Source organism: Aythya ferina (genome assembly GCF_964211825.1).
Source record: "Aythya ferina genome assembly, chromosome: 3".
Lineage (NCBI taxonomy): Eukaryota > Metazoa > Chordata > Aves > Anseriformes > Anatidae > Aythya > Aythya ferina.
The window spans coordinates 84,831,234-84,856,700 of record NC_140298.1 but is presented as its reverse complement, the minus strand read 5'-3'; the positions used below and the strand labels follow the sequence as shown (position 1 = coordinate 84,856,700).

The window sequence follows — 25,467 nt, the reverse complement described above, 5'->3', positions numbered from 1 at the left end:
TGATTTCAGTCCCCATCATGTTTTAGAGAAAGGGAGATTGGGTTGTGAGTTTTTTGGGGGAACGAAGGATTAAAAGCTGTTGCATCTTTCATATTTTCAGCCTGAGATATGCCTATTTTATTTATTCTATCGTACTGATGTTGTCAAGTGCCTCTCCTCCTTGTGATAATGTTGGTGAAAGTTTTGTTACCATCTTTGGCTCTGACTCTTTGCTATCAAAGTTGGTCCAAATTTTGTTATCAGTTCTGCATGAAGGGGCAGATAACGAGCTCTCTATGTCATTTTAACCTGTCAGAGCTTAAGTTCTTGCATGCCCCTGTTCAGTGGAATGGATTTTTAGTTGTGTTTATTTTAGTAAAGTGCAACTCAGAATGTATTTATCGGGCATAAGGATTATACTCCAAACATATCCAAAGCAGTTCAGTTTCCACTGGTGTCCAAGCTGCATGTAGCTCCATGTACCTGAACACTTACATAGGCTAACTTATCCTAGTGACTGTGTGGCCTCCTGGTGATCGTGTGGCCTTGTGTCATGGTGTCTGTGCTGCAGCTTGTCAGAGGCTTTGCCTTTGGTCCTGAAGAAAGGCCATTCTTGACCGATTCTGCTTTTCTGTGAGGGACTGAGCCTTTCCAGCTGCCACGCACTACTTGTGCAGCTACTGCTTTTCCAAGGTATCTAACAGCTTTCAGTCAGCCTAAGTTGCAAAAAAATCTGTTTATTTTCATCAATAATTGAAACTGAACCTCCTAGCATGGAGACAGATAGCCAAAAAGTAGCTGCAATGAATAATAAATTAAGATATGTAAGTATGCATGAAGTACAGGAATAGAAAAATGATACTTAATTTGTATAATAACACTTCCACTATTTTATCATAAGTTTCCTAGCCTTGCTGCTGAGTGCTGGATTTAAGCTACTTTTGTGTGATTCAGAATTACCACTGCTCTCCTTGGAAATCCTATAGACCTTGTAAGCAATCTGTAAGTTTTTTGACTGTGTTTATTCAGCGTGTTAGGAACTGATGAAATCATGTATTATAGTGAAAAAAAAAAAAAAAACCAAAAACAAACAAACAAACAAACAAAAACTAGAAAACTTAGATTACCCAGATTTCAACTTCTCTTGCAGCATTTTTGAAAGATAAATACCAAAATGCCCATAGCATCCTGACATCTCTTTTACTATCATAATTGCAGGAAAAAAAATATATATATAAAAGGGAGACTTCTCTTTTCTCCTGAATATTCTTGGGGTGCTGATTAAAAGTTAATCATCCTGTTTTGCATTTTTTTTCCATGATCCAGGAGTTCTAACTGTCTTTCATGAGTATATCTAAGTACTTGTTTCTTGATCGGTAGGTAACTGTTTGTTTTGTTTGCTTGTTTTTTTTGTTTTTATTAGATGTATGATTCATCCAGATCGAACCCCACTTTTTTTCACTGCTATTTCAATAACCTCTTAGTGCATTTGGATTTTTCTCCTTGTATGTGGTTGCAGCATCCTTCTGTACCATGCAGGAATTTAGTTAGTTCTTTATATTAATTATAATTAGTTATATTCAGGTTTGCTAATGACAGTGTGACAGAACAGTATGTAATTCTGGCTATTCTATGATCTTACTAAACCAATTCATCCCAAACAATTGCAGTCAATAATGATATGATATTTGCCTACCGTGACTGAATTTCAATCCATTTTACAAATTTTTGTGCAAAACTTTTTAACTTTCTGATAGACTATTGTGCATTCCTGCATCAAATCCCTTGACATTGTGTCTAAATACAGCAGTCTCCATGTCAGTATTTGTTGCTAGCATGGTATGTCTTGTACAAAAGCATGATTGTATTTTCATAGCCAGGTCTGGTTAACATAATTTGCTGCTAAAAAATTATCAAATCTCCATGCCAAAGGAACAGGGTTCTTCCTAATGTAGGGAGCCATTATGGCCAGAAGCACTGTTTGAGAAGGGAACCCCTGTCAGCTCTTCTGACTACTAAAACCCACTCAGTTCTTCTCCAGATTGGAAAAAATAGATATTAGTGACTTCTTACTCCTTTGTTATAGCTTTAAGGTCAGGAGCATCTCTAGAGCAGAACAACTGTATGTATTAACATCCTCCCTTGCAGGATTAGAGAAGCCTTGGTATCTTTGCTGTCATTAACAACGAGTCTGTATGACTACATTTGCTGTTGTTGAAACGCTCAAAACTTTTCAGAGCTTGAGAAATGCAGCTGTTGAAATACATTCCTCTCCCAAAGCATATTTAGTGATAACAGTAAGAATGTGTGAGCTGAAAACTCTCAATATAACCTGAAACAGCTGATGTAGTACCTGAGCTTGTCGAGCTGAGTGGGTTGCAGTTGCACATACACACATGAGGATGAGCTGCATGATAAACCTGACCAAGGACATGGTAGCGGGAGGCATTCAAGATCTGTAGAAAGTTAGGCAGTGCTTACCTGCTTTCCCTTAACCCCCTTTTATGCCTGGTGAGGCAGCTTTCCTGCAGCTGCAGTTTGCACCTGTATGGGACTGTACTGGAGATACTTGTTCAGCTCTATGCTCAGCTGTCAAGGAAAGGCCCTCCTTGGGGGAGAGGGAGGAAATTGCTCCAATCTGCTGACTTCTGCATGCATGTGAAACTTTCTGAATTGGAGTGTGCATTATTTAACAGAGCATCAGCTGAAAGGTTTTTGGCAATTTTGTGCTGTTTTAATTTAGGTGAACTGGAGCAGGACTTTGCTTGAAATAACACACGTTTTGTTTCAAATAGCACATGCACTGTTTCAATTTGGAGTTCGTGTCCTGAAGCTGAATCTGTTCTGAATCTGGAGATTCCTACTTCGAGCATATGGAGGAGGTGCACAGCCCACTGCAACCTGTAGGATAAAGTTTGCTATTGAAATGAAATACATGCAGAAAATCTTAAAAGTCCTGAGACATTGCAAAAGCTTTATTTTCTCAAGTGTGCTTGTTAATGGTTCAACTTCTCAGTAAAGTTAAGTCAAACCTCAATTCAAGGATGCGACCCTTGTTGCACAAAGGCAGGTGGGATAGCCTTAAGTGCACACAGCTTTACAAGCAGGGCTGATGGCATACATTGACCTCAATGCTATCTGAAGAGGCAGAAAGGGAGAGGGAAAAAAAGAGAGAAAAATTATTCCACCAGGCAGCAGGGAGATGTGAGGGAGTCCCAGGGAGGTGTCCTCCTTGGGGTGTCCACTTGGTTCAGGAGCTGCTCGAGCTCCCTGATGGTTGCTTTTGCTTATGATGCTGTCAGCGTCGACTGCATCAGCTATGATGTGGTGCACCTGTGCATGCTGGTTGGCCAATTACAAGGCTTTGTGCATGTGTGTTACTGGGTAATTTGTATTGGGAAGGCAAACAGCCATTGCCTGAGCAGGTGCTAGAGTTATCAGTGAAAAACTGTGAGGGGAGTGTTGAAAGGATCTCACTATGGAGCTGTAGATTGAGAACTAAGATGTGATAAGGCAGAGAGGGAAAAGGGATGATAAGAACAGGAAGGGCAGATGTTTTCTGACATAAGGGATAAAAAAGAGCTCCAGAATCAAGCTGTGCAAGGCCATGAGGACAAGAGCACTTGGGACACCAGGGAAAAGGCACTGCCATGGTGTCCTCAGGCTGGGAGACAAGGGTTGCCAGAGGTGCTAGTGGAGAAGACTGAAAGCAAAAGGCCCTTGATATTAAAAAGGTAAGGCACCATGCAATGCCCTGGAGAGGAAACCATGGGTGCGAAGACAAGGGCTTTAATTGTGACTTCTTAAAACGAGTGTCATAGCTGGGTTTGGCAATGGAAAAAGGAGATCACAAAATAAACATATTGTCTGGGTGATTGGAGGGGAATAATTGTAGATGAGAAATATTTGGGCTGTGTAAGGTGCTGAGGTATACTTACTCAGTGTGGCTACCATTGTGGATAATGGAGTATTCTTTTCCATCTGCTCTCGTCCCCCTGAAATGCTAAAGGAAGTTTGATTGGAAGCTTGTAAGAAAAAAACATCAGCAAACTAGATTTTAACTTCTGCTTTTCTTCTCCTTCTTCTTTTCCCCATGGTTGGCTTTGCAAAATAATAATCTAATAATCTTTATTCTCTTGGGCTTGGCGGCTGGTCACAAGAGCCTGAGACCTTCAATTATTTAGCATCCTTTCAAAAGAAAAGATATTGTATACAAGGGAGAAGTAAGATCTGCTCTGATGAACATCGCTACAGCTGGGACTGTAACAGAATATTTTTATCAGGGCACACAAACCTTCCCCTTGCTCTTATGGCGTGACCATTGCAATTCTATCCGGGAACTAATTCTTGTGTTTTCTCAAGAGAAAATTAATTGTTTTTGCAGGTAAGAGCCAAGAGCCTTGTCACCTTCCTCTCCTTACACAAGTTACTGCACTACAAAACCATTTTTTACTTTCTCATTATGTTTGACATTCTCATTTCCCAAGTCTGATAGTTTGTCTGTTCTGACCTCTTGGGCTTACTTACAGGGACAGATTTTAGTACAGCATCTTATCCACTTGTATTTCATCTGTTGGTCTCCCCAGAGTCTCTGGCACAAAGGAGACTGCTCTGAAGTACAAAAAAAAAAAAAATGGCCAGGAATGTAAGGTAACATTTGAAAATGTAGTAAAAATCATTAAAAAATGCTATGTGGGATAAATATTTTAAATTATTTTAATCTTAAGTCATTTTTTTTGACTGTGGTGGGAAACGAGGATGATGAGAGACAGAGGTGGTCACACTAACCACAGCAAATAAAGAGCTTCAGTGTGTCTCCCTAGAGCTGCCAAACCAGAAGCATTGTTCCTGCTTCATGGATACAGATCTCCTTTTTCTTTTTTTAAATGACCCAAGCCAAAACAATAAAAACACATTTAGTGCCTTGGATTTCTGAAGATTGCACGTGCAGCCTGGCTTTGATTTGTTCAGGATGCTGTTGGATTTTGAAAGCTGGGTGCCAAGTGCGCTGTTCTAGGACGTTGTATTGGGCATATGGATAAAGAGTTCAACTTGTGTTTGTTTACAGTGACATTAGATGTTAAGAGGTTTATCCTGATGCTAGCTTCTTTGCCAGAAGCACAGACACTGGAGATCACCCTGTGTTTCATGTGACTCAGCCGGCAGAACCCAAACCACCTTTTATTTCTACTTCTATCATAGGCATACTCAGTGGGCCAGTAGAAAGGTTTCTTCACCTGTAAAATGTGAATACCTATCTTGGAGAGAACATGCTCCCAGCAAGGTTACTGAAAATCAGTTCCCATTATTGCCATAGTTCTGAGTGCACGAGTGTGCCAGCGGTGTCCTATATGACCCTATAGTGCATTAGCCAAGTGTTTCCCTTCTCTTTTGTCCCGTTCCTGCTATCCCGCTGGATGTGCTGCAGCTGCTCAAAGTGTCTCCAGTATTTTCTCTTAGGTTGAAATTCAGCTTCCCCTTTGTCCCCACATCAGTGTAAGATAATATTCTTTGAAAAATACTGTGATTTAAAGTATCAGATTTTTAAACAATTTGGGAAACTTTGAATTTCCCTCCAGGTAGGTCAGGACAACAGAAGTTTTAGTGTTTAGTTTGCCTTGCTGTTTATGCTTCCCATAAACTGTCTGTACAGCGGGTTGTTGTTGTTGTTTCTTTCCCCCTCTGGCCAGATTATCCCACATGTCTACTGCCGTGGGATAAGCAAGAGGCCAGAGGACACAACATAGATGCTTGGGGGCCTTTTGAAGTCAAGGACAAACTTTTGACTTGCTCACTTTGTTTTCATCCCTTCTTTCTTTTGCGTGTATTTTATATATATTTGGTAACAGCTGTTTTCTTTATAAGTGTTTTTAATTAAAGCCAACAAATGGGAGAAGTACAAGTGTCCTATGTGTAACTACAAAGAAACTTCACCATTTCCACCCTGTGTAGACCTCTTCCTCTCCCCGCAGTGGCAGCAGAAGCCAGGCTAACCTGACCCCACTGTCGAGTGAGAAGACAGACAGACCTTGTTCACGTGAAGAGTTGGTGAAATAGTGGAGTAGAATTTTCTGTATTTAACCCGGTTGCTGTTTTACATTCATGAATGCTGTTGAGGAGGAAAAGAAAGTCTTTCTAATGGGATCTGAATGAGACATGTAAAGCAGCAGAAGGCAGCTTCCTGGAATTGAATTAGATCAGAATGTTGGGATTTAACAAACTCCCGTTTTGCCAGAAATGCCATAAGATTATTAAAGCGTCGCAACCTCATTTAGTTGCTTTGTAATCTGCTCTAATACATTTCTTTTAACCTTCCTGCTGATGAGGCTGTTGTGTAACAAACATTGATGGCCAGACCTCGTGGTGCTTCGGTGCTTAAAACATTGCAGGGAGTAATATTATGGTGGGAATAGTTGAAGAAAATACCCATTCAGAAGAACAGAGGTGAGATGTTTGTGTGGGCAGAGAAGCTCCTACTAGCTTTAATTTAGTTAGCCAGAAGGAATAACAGCAGAAACCTGGCCGTGCCAAATAAACTCATTGTGGCAGGGAAATACAACTAGGGAGTGCCTGGCTTGGAAACCCAATGCAATTTTGCTGTGAACTTGCATGCTGAGGATCTCCGTGCCCGCTGCTTGTGGTATTTGCAGAGCATGGCTCTGATGCTGGGGGCATGGCAGGGGACAAGGCAGTGCCTGGATTTCGGTGGCAATGGGGTGGTGTACTTTGATTTGGAACTGCTCTTCTAGAGTTCAGTCCCTACAGCTTTTTAGGGACACTGGTACGACTGGTGCAATTAGGACACTGGTTTTAACCGAAATAGATGTCTTTGCTGCCATGGTGTTTTCTCAAAACTGCTAGCTCCAATGAAATTAAAGTCAAAAATACTTTGCTGGATTTAATGAGGGGAGAAATTCTTGGCTTGTTCTGTGAAACTCTGCATTGTGTCCGCTTGCTCCTTCAGCTGTCTCAGCAGCTGGATCCTTCTTCCCACCCCTCCCCGCCCCTTCCCAGCCCAAACTCCGGCTGGAGGTGGTGTAGGGCTTACTCCTTGCAGTGCTTAGATCTCAGCTCCCACTGAGGAGAGAGAAACAACAGCAGCCTGCCCAGTTCTGTTACCTTGTACGTAGCCAGTAACCGTGAAATAACTACCTTTAGCCAAAACAAGAGCCAGATGCATTTTGCATTTGCTTCTTTATTCTACAACACAAGCAACATAAATAGTTCATAATTTTTCTTTTAAAATATTTCCACTTCAGGATTCAGTCTGAACAAAATATACACAAAATACAGGTTGCAAGCCAGCTTACAGCGACTGCTGGAACAATGGACGCCAAGGAACCAAACAAAGCTAGCAGCACAAAGGGACGCGGCGGGCACGGGGAGTTTCTCTGAGTCAGAGCAGAAAGGCAGAGGGAGGAAACATGAATGAAACGGGGGGACTGCAGCTAGGTATGAGCTCTGTAGAAGGCAAACCCAATGTAAGAACTCTTGACAAGGCGATTTACGGTCTCTCTCAAAAATGTTAGTGGCTCCTCCTGAATATACAGCTATAGAGATGAAGTCCTGGGAATAATGTTTTGTAGTAAACTGCTTCGTATGGCAGCCATCATCACGGAAATAAAACTTGTTTTTCATTTTGGAATAGGAAGGATTAGGTCTTTGGCAAAATGGAGTGTCCACTCCCTTTGGCTTTCGTTCAGTTTTCAGTTCTGGTCAAAGGGCCCATGGAAGTGCATCTGCAGTATCATAACTAATGATAAAAAGGAGGTGGATGGGGAGGGGGGAACTGAAAGAAGGTGCTCGCTCCTGTCATTGCATACTTTCAAATCTCTAGCTCCCACCTGCTCCAGCAAACTGTGCAGTCTGGGGCTCAGGTACCGCAGGGGTCTGCCCTTTCCCTTTGGTATCTCCCTTTGGTGCTTTCCTCCGCAGAGCTGGGGCCTCAGGAGCCACAGCCCAGTTGTGGAGGTGATATTTGTCCCTTGCTGAACCTCTGTACCTGGGCTTCTCTGCTAGCTCTGTGCTCTCTCATTTCAACTGGCTTCATGGGGAAGCTCAGCATTTCACTGCAGCCCAGACAAACCAATGTGTGAACAGAAAATAGGGCCCTAGTGCTTCATGGTATTGGGATGAAATTTGTGGAAATACATAACTACTTTTTAAATGTGATATTGGGGTAAAAGAATTGAAACAGAATGCTATGTTTCTTAACAAAAAAAAACGCCCTCCATAAACCCAGTTCCCTGAAACAATGTGGCAGTGGAGACCCTGCAAACCTCAGCCCGTGAATTTGCCAAAAGTAAAGAGGATTTGAGAGATCTGGTCCCACAGGCAAGCTCATTATTGCATTAATCCAGGATCATACAGTGTAGCTCCACTGATATCCACAGTCAGAATTAGGACATTTTCTCTTCCCTCTGCTTTTAGTTCTTGGACCTCTGAGTGTTAACTGAAAAGAATGATGCATGCTCATGCCAGGTGCTTTTTTTAATTGTCCTTTTAAATAGCCAGCCTGCTGTGTTTGTCCAAAGCTGTTTGTTTAGTATGAAATGAAATCATACAGTCAATATCACGTATAAAGTGTATATTGAGGGGAATTAGTGGAAACAATACAGAGGGGGTAATGCTTCTTCCTTGCAGCCATACAACTTCCTGGAGAGCCAGGTGCGTTGCTGGTGAGGGCTGCTGATGGACCATCAGGTTGTATCCCTATAGAAGATCTACTCAAAATAGGGGGGGTCAGAGAAGAGGGGTCAGTCAATAGCTGCCAGATGTTATCTACATTGCATAAAATCCAATATTTGTGCTTCTGAGCTATGGTAACTTGGTCCTTTCCTATTAAAAAAGGATGATAAGGTATGTATAATTGATGGTATCATTTAATTTTTTCAAAGAATTGTGGAATGATCAAAAATTGGAAAAAAAAAAAAAAAAAACTATCTCATTTCATGTGCCATGATTAGCACTACACACAGATCTTCCCAGAAATGATCATAATGAGAATGATAAAACAGTTTGCTTAAGCATAATCTTATCATACCCCCACAAAAATAAAGACAAGGGAAGAAAGGAGGTTCTTCTTTTTTTCTTTTTAAATTAGAAACAGCTTATCACTGAGTAATAGCATCTCTAGAATGGTTTGCTAAAGGTGAAAACAACTACACGGCATGCTTAGTTTCTGAATAAGCTTGTACACAAGAGCTAGGTAAAAGTAAATTACTTTGGCTCACTGTGGTCAGCTTCTTACACATTAAAGTGTAAGAAGCATTTTGCACTTCTGTGCAAAAGTGGAAGTTTTATTGGGGGGCACTGGGATGCAGAGGAGTATGATGTGCTGGCCCTTGTGGATTTTCAAGCAGAAGGGTATAGAGGACCACAGCAGAGAAAAGTGACATCAGAACTATATAAGACTTTCCCTTTCCTGAGAACTTGTGAACTTGAGTGCAGGGACTGAAGGATTTCCCCTGATTTCAACAGCTTAGGCATTTTGAGCATGGGCTTAAGTTGCAGCAAGAGAGCAAGTGCAGGCAGCAGGCAGAGCTGAACCTCTCTACTTGTTAGCTTGTTGGCCACTCAAGTTTCATACTGGTCCTGCTCTGAGCTCCACAGCAGAGATACCAGCGTTGATATACTACTATATCAACAGCAAATGGAGATTACGTAGGGTAACACAAGATATTAATAGGTGGCAGTTAACCTCTGTGGCAGATGAAGACTTGTCAGTGAATTTTACTCTAAAATTAAACAGAACTTGAAGCTCAAATTAAAGGCAAAGTACCTTACTAGATCAAGTTACGGGTGTAAACTCTGCTTGGCCTTGCCAGGAGCCAGCTATACTCCAGAGGACGTGTATTGTGTAGCTGTGATGAGACAAAAGCTGTGTTGCCAGCGTTCGGAGTTTTACAAGGAAAGTTTTGCCAAGGTCTATGTAAATCTTTCTCTAGTAATTATTTTTTGACGTTGAATTAAGTAAATTACTCTAAAGTGTCCATTCCTAGCAGAGTATTAAATTTGTATCTTAACATCCGAAGACGTGAAAACATGTCAACCAGGAGATGGTGTTGCCAATTCTGTGGCTGCTGAGTGCTCAGGGAGGAGTAGGGAAGTTACCAGAAGGACTGTGCTAACTGCTGATGCCAGATGTCACTGCTGACCTGATGCAAGCATTGCCAGAGTGCACGGTGAACATCCTGGCAACGTAGCTATCCCTCTGCTAATATGCAGAGTGCTCACAGTGCCTGGAGCACAGGCACAAGCACACCTCTCCTGCGGTGTGTCTGCATGTAATGGCACTGCAGAGTGACGTGACCATGTGCTCGAGGCCTGCAGCTGGGTCGGGCCCTGCTCCTGTACTGTGCAAGTAACTTCTGATGGATGGGTGTGCCACTTCTTCCAGCTTTAAATATTCGCATGGTGAAGTTATTCCTTGTGAGTAGAGGTGTTGGTTTCTGGCTAATGGCAGCTTTCTCTGTCAGTGGCTGCCTGAAACATCCTCTAGAAGACAACGCTGCCTCTCCCTGCTGCAGAGGCCTGCGGGGATGGCGTGAACTGAGCCAAGGCAGTGGAGCCAGCGTGCGGCTCGGGTACCCGAGCAGGGCTGCAAACCACCATGTCCCTTTGGAAAGCAGGTCACCTAAACAAAAATCACTGGCTACAGAGTTTTAAAAATAGCTAACTTGCCAGTTAGTTAGATGAAAATCAAAAAACAGCTCCTACAGAAGCCTGTGTCAAAAAAGAAGGTGCGAGATAAGAACGTGGTCGTTAACCAGAACAGAGGATGTACAGACTGCAGGTGGGTTGGTTGTTTTTGTTTTCCCCGAAAATAAATGTTACGATTCAACTGTGAAGCTGGTAATATGCTGCTGTTACCCTGTGCGTTAGGTGATATGAATTTGAGATGAAGAAATTTGGTAAGAATTTGAATGAGTTACCCAACAAAGACTGACATGTGGAGACAAGGGCTACTTTGTGCAACTGTCTGAGGTGCCTCCCCACTCAGCAGTGGAAAGCAGAGAAATGGCTGTAAGGTGGTGCAGCTGGCCATGCCTGGTGAGGGCAGAATTAGGGAGTCCCCTTCTGAAGCTCGTGAGGGGTTGCTGCCAGTACCTTTCTCCTGAGCCTGTGCTGCACGGGCACCTTCTTTGGGCTAAAAGCTCACAAGCAGCCCTAAGTATGCATGAAACAGAGTGCACAGGCCTGTGAAATGGTGACTTTACACACTTAGCATTTTACTTCTTCGGGGCTTGCTGCTTTCTGTGGCTAAACTAGCAACAACAACAGCAAAAAACTGATAAACCAATGCCGTGCTCTTTTTTTCTATGCATAAGATTAATGGTTCCTGAAGTGGCAAGGAGTTGTTGTGCTCACCTGCTTTACATTTCACAAAGAAAGAAGGAAAAGGAGAAGTGGCATCTGCTAGGCTTTGCTCATTTAAAGCCTGCTACTACAAAGGTTCCTTCATCCTCATCCCATTTCTGGAGTTACTCAGTTACATCCTCTTAGGGCTGCCTACGGGAGGGGTGTGAATGAACAGAGGCACTGAGGGTGACAATGGGCACTTAGTGCGTAACGTGGAAGGAGAAGTTTGAAATAGGGCAACAGCAATATTTTGAGTCAAGCAGCTGGCTAATCACATAACACCAGGCTATGCTGTGTTTGTAGGCCTGGGTGGGGCAGGTACTTTCATTCCTAGAGCTTTTCTTTCTGACTTACAGATAACATAACCACAGTGCTTCCTAGATACTGGGATTGCTTCTGGACTCCTGAGTGATTCTATTGGTACTGCTACCAATTACACTTCTCTAATGTGTTTCAGGGATTTGCTTGTTTTAGGTAAGCACAGTGAAGAGTTGAATCCCTTAAATGCAGATATAATGAAAAATAGCAGTTAGGGGTCTTGCATAAAGTTTATTCTGATTTTGGTTGCTGCTAATTAATGTACTGCTTTAAAAGCAGTTATATATAGATGCCCTATAAAAAAGATTAACAAAAATATAACCACCCTTTTACTTTACCTAACAATGTGTAAGAAAGACATGGCAACAGAAATCAAACATTGTCACCACTCCTATATAACAAGGCCTAATTTCACCTGGCCCCAAGGGAAGGACTCGATCTGTTGTGAAAACTGGCTTTGTAAATAAATAATTTAATGCCTTTATCAATTGACAATGTAGGTGGTGAGAGAGAGTTGTTTTTAAGGATTTTTTTTTTAATGTTCCTGAAACAATTTAACAAAAGGAAATTTTGAAAGAGAGGGAAACAGTGTGACTGACACTGTAGGACGCTGTAGGACCAAGTATGACCTGCAGGAGTCTAGCAGGTGACGGACAGGGAGTGGGTGATGGAGGGCAAAGGCAGGATGGTGGTGGCAGACTCTTAATAACACATCAGCTTGGGTGATGGCTGGTCAGTAGATCCTCTTGGACCAACCCTTTTTTCTTTTTTTTTTTCTAGTTCAAGATGCTAAAAACCAGTTAGATGTGCAAAGTCCAGGCCTGATAGAGATGATGTTTTTGAGGATGCTTTGTAGCAAGGACTGAAGCTGTATATTTAGTTGGTGTGCACGTTTTAAAAAGCCTTGGGATAACATCATTAAGGGGTCACCCAAGATTAAATTCAATTTAGTTTCAAGAAATTATTTAAAAGTTTGATCAAATTATGTAGCATGGGACTAGGAGATGGAATGTCCCAGGGGCTGTGACATAATTTGGGTGGCAAAGTAACCCTTCACTGTGTCTAGTGTGAAGAGCACCATGTACAATACAAAGTCAATCCTTCCCTTTCTCCCCAGTAACCATGTTGGTAAACCATAGTAGTCCTCATAGAAGCGCTGCACAGTGGGGTTGTACGTACATGAGGCTCTGTCCCTTTCTGTTTACAGTAACAGCTGAGAAACAGGGAAGTTAGTTACCTTCTTTTCAGACTATTTTCCATCTTGATTAAGCTCAATGTGGAGTGATAGGCTAAGTTTGATGGAGGTGGTAAGGGTCCTCCTGGCTACAGCAGCTCTACACATAGCTCCATAGAGCTCCAGTAGAAATACAAGCCAGCTTAGCTGCAGTGGTGCTCGAACTGGAATGCTTTATTCTGCTGAGTGTTGGGGACTGTCATAGGGCCTGGCTGTAGCTTTGCTCGTGGTGTCTTCCCCCGTAGCATCACAGGAAACAGAAAAGCAAACTTCCCTGGTGCCCCTGGGGGGAACTAGTTGCATGTCAAAAAATGATCAGCTGAAGTAGCCAGGGTGGTGGTGTTAGAGGGCAGCCGGACTGTGCATTTTTTTTGAGCAATACTCCACAAGGCCAATGAAAGGATGAATAGCCTGTGCTTGGTTCACCAGTTTTAGACCTGGGATACATGAATTGTCACTCACTAGCTACCCTGAATGTGGCCAGACTGCAAAGGCTCTTCTCAGAGCAAAATTACCTTCAACTTTCTCTAGTGATCAGGACACATAGTTATTACAGTAATCTTTATTTGGCTTTCTTATCTCTTGCTAATTTCAGAAGGGAAGTTACTTCAAACAAGTGCCACTGTTTTACTTGTCCTGCAGCCCTCACCTTTTTCCTGCCTTTTATTTATTTAGTTTTAGTTATGTAGGCTTATTTGCCTGGTGTGATACCTAGATGACAGTTTCATTCACAGCTAATTGCAAGTGTGGAAGTTCACCTGAGTTTGATGTGGCTCCCACTGTTGCAAATTTCAATGAAAATGAAGGCTACTGAAATGTGTTATGCCTTTAGGTGCCAGCCTGATTTACTGGCAGCTTCTGGGCTCTGGGGCCGTTCTAGAGCCCCCTGGACACATTCAAGCTTCGCCTCCTTTGCTAGTGAGTGAGGGACACACAGTCTCAAGTGGATAGAGGATACACATCGACAAGCTCATTGTTTCTCAATTTATCACCAACGAATAGGCAATGAATGAACCCCTAATACGTCTTTGCTGTATACCTTGGATGTCTTCTCCCCTTCGCAACAGAGCCAAGCGGGTTTACACGATGATGTCGTAGACACGGCCCACTCGTCCCAGCCATTCCCGCACCGCCTGGCGGACGCGGATGTCTGTAACGTGGCAGGTCAGCTGGCTGATGCAGGGGAACACCGCTGGCTGCAGGGCCGTGAATGTCTGGTCTGGCAGGGCCTGAATCTGGTTGAGAACGGTCAGCACCATGTTGGTCCACGCCTACGAGCAAAGTGGATACAAAAGACTCTTTAGAAGACCTTTCTGTGGAGAGGGGTCCATCTGTTGAGGCAGAAAGAAAGGGATCTTGTGGGTGCAGCCTCGTGAAGAGGGCTGAGTAATGCCAGCATATTAACTTAACGTTCACCGTGTATGCATAATTCAGCACTGTAAGGCACTGTTTGACTTTGTATTGCAGGTATCATGCCCACCCTCAATCAGCTATTATTTCATCCCATGGTGAACAAAGATTTCTAAATTTGACGCTTCCCCTGATTTGCTTACTTGGACATGCAAGTAGCAAGTTCCTTTTTAGCAACAGAGCCCAGCACTTCTGCTCTGGAATTAACAAAAATCTTCTTAAATAGAAAAGCATTGCAGCAAGTACCCTCACATTTTCAAAAGCCTGTAAGTGGCATGGAGGCCATAGCAGCAAGCAATGAGGAGACCATGGGTTGATAGCTCTCAGGGAAGAACAGCTCTGGCTCCAGTTACAAAAGCATTCTTGAAAGATGTGCTAGTATATGCCTGATAACACCTGCCCTGAAGACTGCTCTTCTTTTGATGGGAAAGAGTTAGCTTTTTGTCAGTGTGAGACTCTAAAATAATCAGCCCTCATCATGATGACTTCTTTAGGTGAGGAAGACATTTAACGTAGAAATTATAATCACTGTAATAAAAGCAACAGAAAAAAATATTTATAGGTATCTTTAAAATTATTGCTATTAGTATGAGCATTCTACAGGTGTCCTACCTGGATCTGGGCCTCGGCATCCCTAACAGATATATTCAGGGAGCTGACTGTGGATCCTGAGCGTGGTCTCTTCTCTTGTCTCAGGACCTCTGGTCCAGCACTGAACGAATGCCTCATTTGACCTTGGTCTATAAGATGTTGTGGCCGCTGGAGTATTGGCGAGTCCTGCCCTCTGGAGCCCAGGAGCTCCCCTTTCTTTTCCACTTTGACCTCTTTGGTGAAGGATGTCATGGCCTGTTGCTGCTTTCTTTTCTTGTATTCTGTCATGAACTTGGAGATGGTTTTGTCAGCGGCTATGGTGTAGATCTTGTTGCCCGCACTCTCCCACCACTCTTTTCTCCTTGTTTGCTCTTTTTTCTCTGGTTTAGGACTCAGGGGCGGGGGCAGCAGCAGCATTTCTCCACTTCGGGGTGTCAGGCTGTCTCCCAGCTGGTCCCTTATTTGACTCCGGTCATCTTCTGATGGCGTGTCCTTCCCAGACTGCCCTCCAGTTGATGGGGTGGAGGTTTCTGAGTGAAAGGATGGTAAAATAAAGAACGGGTCGCCTTTGAACACTGGAGGCTCCTCTACGTTGTTCTCCAGGTCTAGATGCATCTGGATGTAGTTGTTGCACAGCTCCATGCAGAGCTTGTGAAGCCGCTTGATTAGCCACCCCCAGTCTGCGTTGCTGACGGGCTGGACGCTCAGAGATGGTATCCGAGCCCTCCACTGCCTCTTCTCCTTCCCCCGGGGCGGGCTGACCTGGGCGGTTTCTTCAAAAATGTCTTCATCTTCTGAAGAGCACTGCTGCGATGAGTCTGTGCTTCTCTCGTCATCTTCAAAGAGGATCTTCTTCACTTGCTCTGCAGTGATGTTCTCCTGGTTTGTCAGGATAGCACAAATTAAAGCATGGAAGTAGATGTTGAAGCTCATGGCTGACTGGCGGTACAAGTTGGCAGCTCCGCTAATGCCTGACACTTTTTTCAGCAAACACTTCAACCCAGGTCTGGTGTCAAACTCTCTGGCTGTTCTGTAGGAGTCCAGCAATAAGTCAAAGATGACAGCCAAGTTTTGCATGGAGATGTACCTGAGAAAACCCGCCAACTTGTTTTCTGGTACTTGTATTGTCATTTTCTCCTCCAAGTTAGAAGGACCTTTGACAAATTCTTCCAGTAAGATGTCATATAAATTCTGGAGCAGTACTTGGTGGGACAGCAAGCTCACCACTATCGTCCTGAAAGGAATACTTGGTAAACCAAGCATGGGAAGGAAAAAATATATAATTGTATCTTATGCTTTTACTAATAATACAGGAGTACTTAATAGTTAGAATCCAACATGAAGGATGCAAATGAAGGCTCAAATTTTCAGAGCCTTGTTACAAAAAAAGTGGAGGAATGTGAAGTGGTCTAGAATGGTCTCTCAGCTATTCTTTCAGACACTTTCCTAGAAGGGAAGGCACTTGTAGGTGTTAAGAAAAATAACCATTCACAGCAAGCACTCTACTGGAACTTAATGCAGAGGCAGTATTAAAACAAAGCTCTGTTATATATATTTTTTCCTTTTCTTGAGACAGATTAAATACTCTGTATTTTGATTTCATGGCAGGTGCAGGTACTCTGAGCATTTCAAACTCCTCTAATTGAGGAATTTGTTAACATATTATGCAGCATCTCTGCCACTGGACCCTAAATATATCTTCTATTGTTGTTGTTGCTGAATGTCAGTTAAGTTGAATCACTGCTAATACTCCTCCATTGGCATCTCAGCAAATTTTAACTTTGCCACGACAAAATGAGCCCTAAGCTCCTTTACCACTTGGCTTCCATTTCTAGTAATGCCAGGAGTACCTCTTAAAAATAAAACACAAAGAGCCAACCAACCAATACGAAAAATGTGTAAAACCACCAGCAGTGCAATGGAACATGCAAAGAAGCTCAAGTCCTGCTGAATGTTTACTCTTTAAGACTTCAGCCTGACTATGGAGGTACTACCATGGAAATGTCTATTCCTAGCCCTGATTCTCACATGTAATACTGGGTGATTCTCTCCTGTTAGGGAGATGTTTGAGTTCTTTATCTCACTGATTTTTGATTTGCACAGGGAACCTATGAACAGCAAACTCTGCCAGACAAAGTTTTTAGGTAATTCATTAGTAAATAATATTGAGAGGCAGAGGAAGTTAGGAAGAAAATGCGGATAGGACTGTTGTTAAAGCATGACATTGGTATCTCACAGATTAAAAATTATAGACTGTGAAACTTCTCTGAAATAATTTTAATAGAAGTCTTTTTATCAGGTTACATCTGTTTCAAATACAGATGATACTCTCATAGACGTAGCAATAATTATTTTGATTTAGGGAACTATAGCAGATCACATTTTAAGTAGCACTGCTACCAGGTGAGGAAAAGGTTTTTCAGTTTGCTTGCAATACTGAAGTCTTAGGTCTAAGTCAAAGTAAATCTTCATGCAACATGAGATGTTCAGTTGTTGGCCTATAAAATTTTGGTGCAAAATTATTCTACTTTCATTAAACAACTTTCAAAAGTGTTTTCAAAGTACCAAAACAAAATGTTTGAATTCTTTTCTGGATTGCTTTTTTTGGGGGGAAATTGTATCAAAAAGTCAACTTAGAGAATGTAATGTTGACTTAAAAAAAAAAAAAAAAAAAAAAAACACAACCAAACAGAAGAACAGCTGCTTTAACTCTCAAAATTTTGCCTTATATTAATTGATTTGTTGATTGATTCATAAAACCAAACAAATGGTCCTGATTTAAAAAGAAAGACAGTCCTAAGAGTTTCAAGGGATTTGCATACACTTGACCATGGAGAAAGTTAGATTAGCTAACCCTAGAAGCACTGTTATTTCTGACCTATGTCAGCTCACTTACCATGACTATAGCTGTCAGTGCTGATACATCAGTAAAATTTAATAGTCTTATTATCTGACAGTGGAAAACTCTTGATGATTAATACATACATTGGAGCTCTTTATAGGGAAGTAGTTTTATGCTGTAAAAACTCTTGGAAGCCTTACTCAGAAAAGCTCTTAAGAGCCCATATAAAGTTAAATGAGTGCTTCATTTCGGGAGGCTAATCCTGTTCCAAATGCAGGATCAGAATGAAGGAGATCTGCTTTATTTGCAATAGCCATAAAGCCCAATTTACATGGCCAGTTTAAAGTACTGCTTAATTCTGAAAGAAACTGGTACAGAGCTGGTGGTGAAAACACATGATGCCAAAGCTGGATAAGGACAGTATTTTCTTATTCTGCCCGAAGTTTGGAACTGGAATATATTATTACTTTTTAGGAAGAAGAAAAGCTCCCTTACCCCAGCTTCCTGTGAAACGATGCAGCATTAAGGAAACAAAAGCAAAAAGGGAGAAGAGAAACTCCACTAAGGTTAAAGTAAAACTTTTGAAAGGCCACAGTAACTAGCATGCAAGACTGGCATATTACTGCACTGCTGTAGCAAGTAATATGAAAACTAGTGGCACAGTCAACTTTTTAGCCCCATTTAGGTGAAAAATGAACACTGCTGGGGTAACATTTCCCTGTCAGGGAATACACTTTTTGCAGTTGTTTAGACAAAGAGCAGTGTGAAAGCATTCAGAGTTTGTATTAATTGCAAGCTTCATTTCTTTGTTTAAAGACAAACATGCTGCCTTTACAAATGCACTGTTAGACTACATAGCATTATGTGCTGTGAAGGGAGTATTCCAGTCTTTTGCTTTGCATTTGTTGTTACAAGAAGGAGGATCTGCAAACATTTAGGATAAAAAAGGTATTTTCCCACCAAGAAGGAAGGGGTTAGACTGTAATCTCAACCTTTCTTCATCTCTGTGCAGGGCCCTGTCCTGTGACATTAATTAAGGCAACAGAGCACCTGCTCTTGGGGGAAACTTGTGTGCACCTGCATAAGAATGGAAACGTCTTGCACGGTCTTTCCTCCTGTCCATCACATTCTGTCTCCTTGTTACATTCAATAGCTTAGTTCTGAAGAAGGATGCCTTAAGTGGTAGCTAGCGTAAGGGCCATACCACTTACACTAGTGTATCTAGTATAGGACAGTTATATGCCATATATTACATACCTTGCAATACAAACACAAACCCTGAATGCAGAATGCTAATTCTGAGCCCTATTGATGTTATAGTGGTTGTTCAAACAACCAAGTGCAAGCAAAAAGAAATATTGTTCTGCAGGATAAGACTAAGCATCGTGCAAACCCATGGGTCTCTGGGGTGGTAACATACAGGAGGATTTCCTTAAAAAATGAAAAAAGTGCCAAGCAAAAAAAAGTTCCCTAGATCAATATGTTGACAGTTTTGCAGCTTTGGGTGTGACCTCATTAATTTATACTAGTCCAGTTTGCCCATTAGATTTTCTCCACCTCCTTAATCTGACAATAGTGAATTAAAGACTATCAGTGAAGCAGACGTTATTTCATCTGCTAAGTATTATTACAAACATAACAACACTTCCAAAATTTTCTTCAAAAGAGTATTTTTACTCTACTTTTTTTTTTTTTTTTAAATATCTCAGTATGAGAAAGGTTTTTTCCAATATTTCCTATAAGAATTCTTTTCCTTATTTCATCTACGTTTCCTTTACTTGAAGGGTTTTTGTGACCTTGTATATATGTATTCTTCAGGTATTTGCAACCTACCAACTCTTACTACCTATTAAGAGCATTTTCCTCATCTAGTTTTCTAAAGGTCACGTTACAGAAACTGCCACAGGCCTGTCTGTAACTGTAACAGCTCTTGCACATGCCTGCCCTAGTGAATGATGATGTAAACATTTAAAGAACATATAGCAGCAAACAGTTGTCTCCTGTGTCAAAAAAAATAAGTAAGTATACATATTTCATCAGTGTATTTCTTGTTTTTGATGAGACCTGTAGAGAGGCGTAGCTTGCTAAGGCCCTGTTCATATCTGACAATATTTTTATCTAGCTTTTAATACAATATTTATTAATACAATATTAATGACAATATTTTTATCTAGCTGAGAAGCTGCTTTACCTTCTCTGGGTATGCCCATTTGGTTTTTTATCTGGTGGCAGATCAATAATGAGCACACACGACTGGGCATGTTCAAACCCTTCCTTGTTGCTGGGGGTCTTCGGGGAGCACTGAGTCTCCAACATGAAGACCTGGAAAACAACAAGTGATAGAAAACAATCAGTTTAGCACTTGCACTGGGCCCTTCAAGAGCCTGACAGTAGGATTTCCTGGATTGTGACAGATCTGGTGTGACAACTTATTTATAGAGATTAAAGGACTGCAAGGTATCCACAGCAAACCTTCCCTGGAGCATGCTGCTTTGATAAACAGCCTCAAAGCCATGGGCTGCCTCCAGACACCCAGCAGAGCACATGGAAAATGACACATATCTTTTTTGCTGAACTTGTAAAAGGTATGAACTAAAAGCCAAAACAAGCTTTGTGCTGTGTGCTACTACCTGGAAGCGTAACATATAGTAGAGACAAGGACCTGTCTACATAGTTCATCTGTTCTACCTAGAAAGGTTGGTTGATGGAAGGATCACTTTCACCCACAATCAGACAACAGACACCTTGCTTGTACTTATTTGGGAGGGAAATGGGGAAACTGCTCTCAGTTGCTGTGGCTTTGTTTCACAGCTCAGTAGCTGTGTCAAATTCCCACTCAGAAGGACTCAGGCAGTGCCACTGAAGGGAGTCTACTACAGAAGTCTAAATGCTACGTTCCCTTTTTTATGAGTTTTGCCTCTTTAAAACTTTTATTTTAAAACACTTTTTCCATTCAAAGCCTACCACTGTCACATTGTTTGTGATCACAAATCTGAGACATCTCAGATTTTTCAAGCAGCATCAGGGTATGATTAATCAAGTCAGAAATCGACATCAAACATCTGTTGGCTCTTTAATCCATCTGCTTTCTCACACTGAAACTGTCATATAGTATTGACAGTTTTAAGGCACCCTGTAGGTCATTAAGTTCAGTCTGCTATATTTCAAGGAACTTATTTTCTATAACCACTTTCTCAGAATGAAAAATCTATGCATTTATACTTAACCCATGTATTTATAGATATAAAACCCAACTATATACTCCTCTGCAAACTCTGCTTTGATTGGTTGAACAAACCTAGTTTTTCTAGCATCACATCACAGTCTCTGTTCTAATTTATTTTTTGCCCTTTGAATCTATCACTCTTACAGAATAGCCAGAAATGTGTATGACATTTTAGATGAGAATTCACAGTGATGCTACTATTTCTCTATCAGAAACACTTCCAAAGCTGTATGCTAGGATTGCCTATTTTAGAGCTATGTTGTACAATAGGCTCATAGTCCTGATTCAGGTATTTTCCCCCACCCAAGCATTCCTTATTTCTGCTTATAGGGTAACAGTTTTATTTATTTATTTATTTTCCTAGCTCTTATTTCTTTTTCTCACTACTACTGTTAGATAAATAAGTGTTAATCTAGTGACGAGGAAGTATTTTTCAATTTGCCCATAGGGTTTGTGAGGAAGGTTGCGGTAAAAATGTGCTCCAAGGAAAAGCCCCAAGTTTAAAAGATTCTCTGACTTTCCCTGAAATGTCAGTCTCTACCTGTTGTGCCATGGCTCTGATTCTCCAGTATTCAGCTTCAGCACTCGGTGAGAGGGAAGGGGCTGCCACCTTCACTTCACAGGCATCTCCACTAAAGCTTTCAGAACCACTGTGGAAATAGCCCAATAGGTTCTATAGAGAGACACAACATCAGACTTTCACTGTGCGTTAAATTAAGTCAGTGACTGTAGAGTTGTCCAGCCTGTTCGTGGTAATACAAGATTCGTGGTGATCTCTCCCAATACCATCAGCCGATCACCTGCTGTTTAGCATTCAGTGTATTTGATGCAAATGCATTACACCTTCTTATGTAGTCTGGCCTGTGATGACTTAACAGGATTTTTTGTTACAAGACAGTGAATTGGGAAATAATCTATATGGAGCATGCAGCAACAGCATCAAGTAAGCAACTTTGTCTTCTGTCTAGTTTCAGACAACCCAGAAGAAGAACTGGATCAAAAAGTAAGTAACTCTTCTGATTTCATATTGGCAGGGCAATTTAAAATAAGTCTGCACTGTTAGTGACTACTGTTGTATGTACCATGTTTAGAAAAACTGATTTCAGTCTCCATTGTTGATCCAACACCTTTCATCTGAGTGAATCAAAAGATAACAAAAGCAACAACATAATCTTTAAGCCTCTGTTCCTGGCTCAGTACCCAAATAACTTTTATGGGGGGAAAAAAAAAAAAAAAAGGAAAAAAAAAAAAAAAAGCAACCTGTCAAAAGTTAGTGTCTGTAATTAGTTTTGACTGATAGCAAAAAGGCAGTTTACCTTCACTGGCTCCAGAGTGGCAGAGAATGCATCCTGCAAGGCACAACATGCAAGCCTCCACATCTCCTCAGTAAAAACAGGTCCTGCTGTCACTAATACATACCTATGAGTATGGGACACAGGAAAACATTACTGTAAGAAAGAACTAGACAATTCTCTCCTGTAATGGGAGCAGGTTGAAAACTAAAGAAAAGGCCCACTCAGCAGCTAGATAATGATGAAGAATTACCAGTTGTCCTGACCTATTTTTGTAATTACACTGTACTTCTGAACTACTTTTTCCTTTGATTTTCCTCTTTAAGCAGCCATCTCTCCAGGACAAGAACCATAATGGAATGCTTATTTTGACTATGATTGCAGTAACCTGGAGACTGTGAAAGGGATTAACTACATCCAAAGACCTGTGAATTCCAAAAGAAAGCTCCTGGATTATGTTTCCTAAGGACCAATTATTGACCAACTACAGATAAATACTGTACAAGTGCTTTTCACGGGAATGTTACACGTAGCAATGCCCAAAATTACAGGTTCTGAAGAAGAGAGAAAACAGCGAAAAAGGCTGGTAAGTCTAAAATTCATTGTTCAAATAAAAAGAGATAGATATATTGTAGACTTCTTTTGGGATGCTAGCCAACTTACTCAGTCAGAGTATGACTTCAGAGTCATCTTCAGAGATAATAAAGACACGTTTTTTGAATATTTTACAGAATAAATAGATTGTTACCTGATACATGAGCAGCCAACTCTGGAAATGATTTCTGTTGGCTCTGCTACACAGGCTACCAGTAACTTGAAAAGATCTTTTAGCATAGCATTGATCATATTTTCATAACCAATATCTGTAAGGAAAAGATATGGACTGGTTTTATTTAACATCATTGCTTTTCATTATAATTAAAGACAGACTTGCTAGACTTACTGCCATTCAGAGACATTGCAGAAACAATTATTTTTATGCCAATAGCTATAGAGTTCAATTTGAAACATGCATCGCATCAAACTGAAATAAGAACAGCCCTTTTGATGTTAACAATACAAAATATCTGGATTTAAGTGGTACTAGAGAAATTATGTTAGCTCCTGTTTCTGGAATATTAGTTCTTTAAGATCAAAGTCTTGCCATCCTCTTTTGGAAAGCATAATACAGACTGTGATGATTTAATTTTGAAGATAGCCCTGCTATGAGTAGGAGGATGGACTAAGTAATACAAATAACCTCCATAGTTCCCTTACAAGTTACATTTTTCCATAATTACAACCCCTTTAAACACTATTAAAAAGGAAAGCAACAAATTCTCAACCCTCCTCCTCTTATTTTATGCTTGAGTGACCAAAAACCAATGAAATCACCCTTCCAAGAAGCTGTTAATTAACATGCCACCAATGACTGTCAGTAGAGGTGATGGCGTAATGACATACCTGAGTGGATGAAATTTTGGATGTGCTCCACTACGAGTTCACAGGAAAGGCCAATGGCATGCTTGAAATTAGCGGATGCCACATCCCAGTAAGAATGGTCACCATGGCTGCGATGGAGCCAAAGGGACATCGTGGGAAGAAGAAGATGTACAACTGCATAAATGCCAAATCCTGGGCCTTAAAATAAACACAATGATGATTGTATATTTTTGCTTACACAGCCTACGTTTACAAAGTTGTTCCAAGGTTGAGGCCAGGGGTGATGCTAAAGAAAGGAAGTTCTGGAACTTTTTTTTTTTTTTTTATAGGATGAGATGGGGAGCAGTTTTGGATTTAATAACGAGGTAGTATATGAACATTTACCCAGCTGTGTATCTCCAGTGCTGCCCAGCATGTCTACGGGACTGTGTAACTTTATCAATTTCCTGGACACCAAGAAAACTTCTTCCATGGCTAGAACATTGATAGAGTACTGCACCTCTTTAATTGTGCATGTGGAACTGCAACTCCTACAAGGTGCCTTTTGTCACCATAAACCAATAGGCTAACTGGAACCACAAATCATGTTTTGAGAAAAGCCCTTTGTATTTGAGAACATCTCTGTACAGCTCTAGCATGAGGAATGCGGTTTACAGAGGTTGTTTAGGATTCTAAGAGTGTCAGGTCAGGGCTCTAGTAGCTCACAGTTTATCAAGACCTTTAATTACCAGGAGTCTTGGCAATGTCCCTCAGCAATTCAAAGAGCAGATCCAGAGTCGGAGGTTGGTGCTGGCGGGGACAGTTGGATATGGCAGTTGTTAATTCTTCCAGTAGAATAATCCAGACATTGATAAGACCTAAAAGCAAGGAAGCAAAAATTATGAGCGAGGGAGTGCATTGACCACAGGTGGAACTTGCCCTCAGAAAGTGATGGAGACTAAGAAATTAATTAACTTAAAGATCACGGGTTCTTACTCAATCACTGCTGCTGTATAATGGTGGTGGGCAGTATCACTTTTTGAAATGATGGTCCGCTTTTCTTTCCTTTTTTATTAGGTTTCCTGTGTTGTCCCTTCCATCCTGCTCCACACACACCTTGTTGTGGTGTTTTTTATTAATCTGCTGCTCCCACTGGTCCAGATGGTTTTTTTTACTCCCTCCATAATGTATTTTAAAGTCTAGTATTGGCATCAGCCAAGTCAGTCGGTGAAATTTGTATCTTTTAGCTTTTTCCTTACAGAACATACAAAATGTGAAGTCCAATAACCAAATGAATGTCCTCTGAAGTGTTTCACAGCAGTTTTGTTTTTTTTTTGCTGTCCAAAAAAAAAATTCTCAACCTTTTCCAAAGACTTTGAATCACCCCTACAGAAAGATCTTATTAGAGTAAATACTGTGTTTTATTTACATCTTGAAATTTCACTTGGGAAAAATCAAAACTGTAAGAATATGAAGCAAATCCTGCAAGCAGTACATGCATAATTAGACATGAAGCACAGAACTCACTAAAGGATCTTATAAAGAGTAAATGCTGCCTGGAATGGTTTTGGCTATGCTTTTAGATAAGGGTCCTAATGTGACCATCTGTAATTTAACTGACTTGATTTGGTACCCAGAACTGAAGAGTAATAATGCCTCATGAAGTATCATCGGGCTGCCTCATGTCATCTTTAGGTCACTGAGTATTAAATATGAATACAGCAGAAAACTGCTTGAAAAGCAATCAGGATGCAAGCAGTACTGAGACTTTGAATGTACATTAGCAAACCCTTAAAACATTATAGGATGCAAC

General features: G+C 41.2%; 1 protein-coding gene and 1 long non-coding RNA gene across 9 annotated transcripts in view; one reads left to right on the top strand and one right to left on the bottom strand.

The window, feature by feature from the left end:
• The first annotated feature begins 3,361 nt into the window (after positions 1-3,361).
• Positions 3,362-24,969, top strand: LOC311433461. 3 transcript variants are annotated; one of them, XR_014690758.1, is made up of 4 exons: positions 3,362-3,713; positions 21,930-21,964; positions 22,580-22,839; positions 23,605-23,900. It is a non-coding gene; the product is annotated as an uncharacterized lncRNA (long non-coding RNA). The 3 variants fall into 3 exon arrangements; XR_014690756.1 differs by lacking the exon at positions 23,605-23,900 and adding an exon at positions 24,005-24,969 and having other exon boundaries at positions 3,365-3,713; XR_014690757.1 differs by lacking the exons at positions 21,930-21,964; positions 23,605-23,900 and adding an exon at positions 24,005-24,969 and having other exon boundaries at positions 3,387-3,713; positions 22,638-22,839.
• The window catches only part of ARFGEF3 (ARFGEF family member 3), an 89,476-nt gene continuing 71,166 nt past the window's right edge, over positions 7,158-25,467 (bottom strand). For all 6 annotated transcript variants that reach the window (XM_084512610.1, XM_084512611.1, XM_084512612.1 and 3 more), the window contains 8 exons: positions 24,404-24,532; positions 23,697-23,873; positions 23,002-23,116; positions 22,278-22,380; positions 21,503-21,634; positions 19,927-20,057; positions 14,915-16,139; positions 7,158-14,163 (listed from right to left, as the gene is read on the bottom strand). In XM_084512610.1, coding sequence (XP_084368736.1) covers positions 13,972-14,163; positions 14,915-16,139; positions 19,927-20,057; positions 21,503-21,634; positions 22,278-22,380; positions 23,002-23,116; positions 23,697-23,873; positions 24,404-24,532 — 2,204 coding nt within the window. In that variant the 3' untranslated portion in view covers positions 7,158-13,971. The remainder of the gene's footprint in view (positions 14,164-14,914; positions 16,140-19,926; positions 20,058-21,502; positions 21,635-22,277; positions 22,381-23,001; positions 23,117-23,696; positions 23,874-24,403; positions 24,533-25,467) is intronic.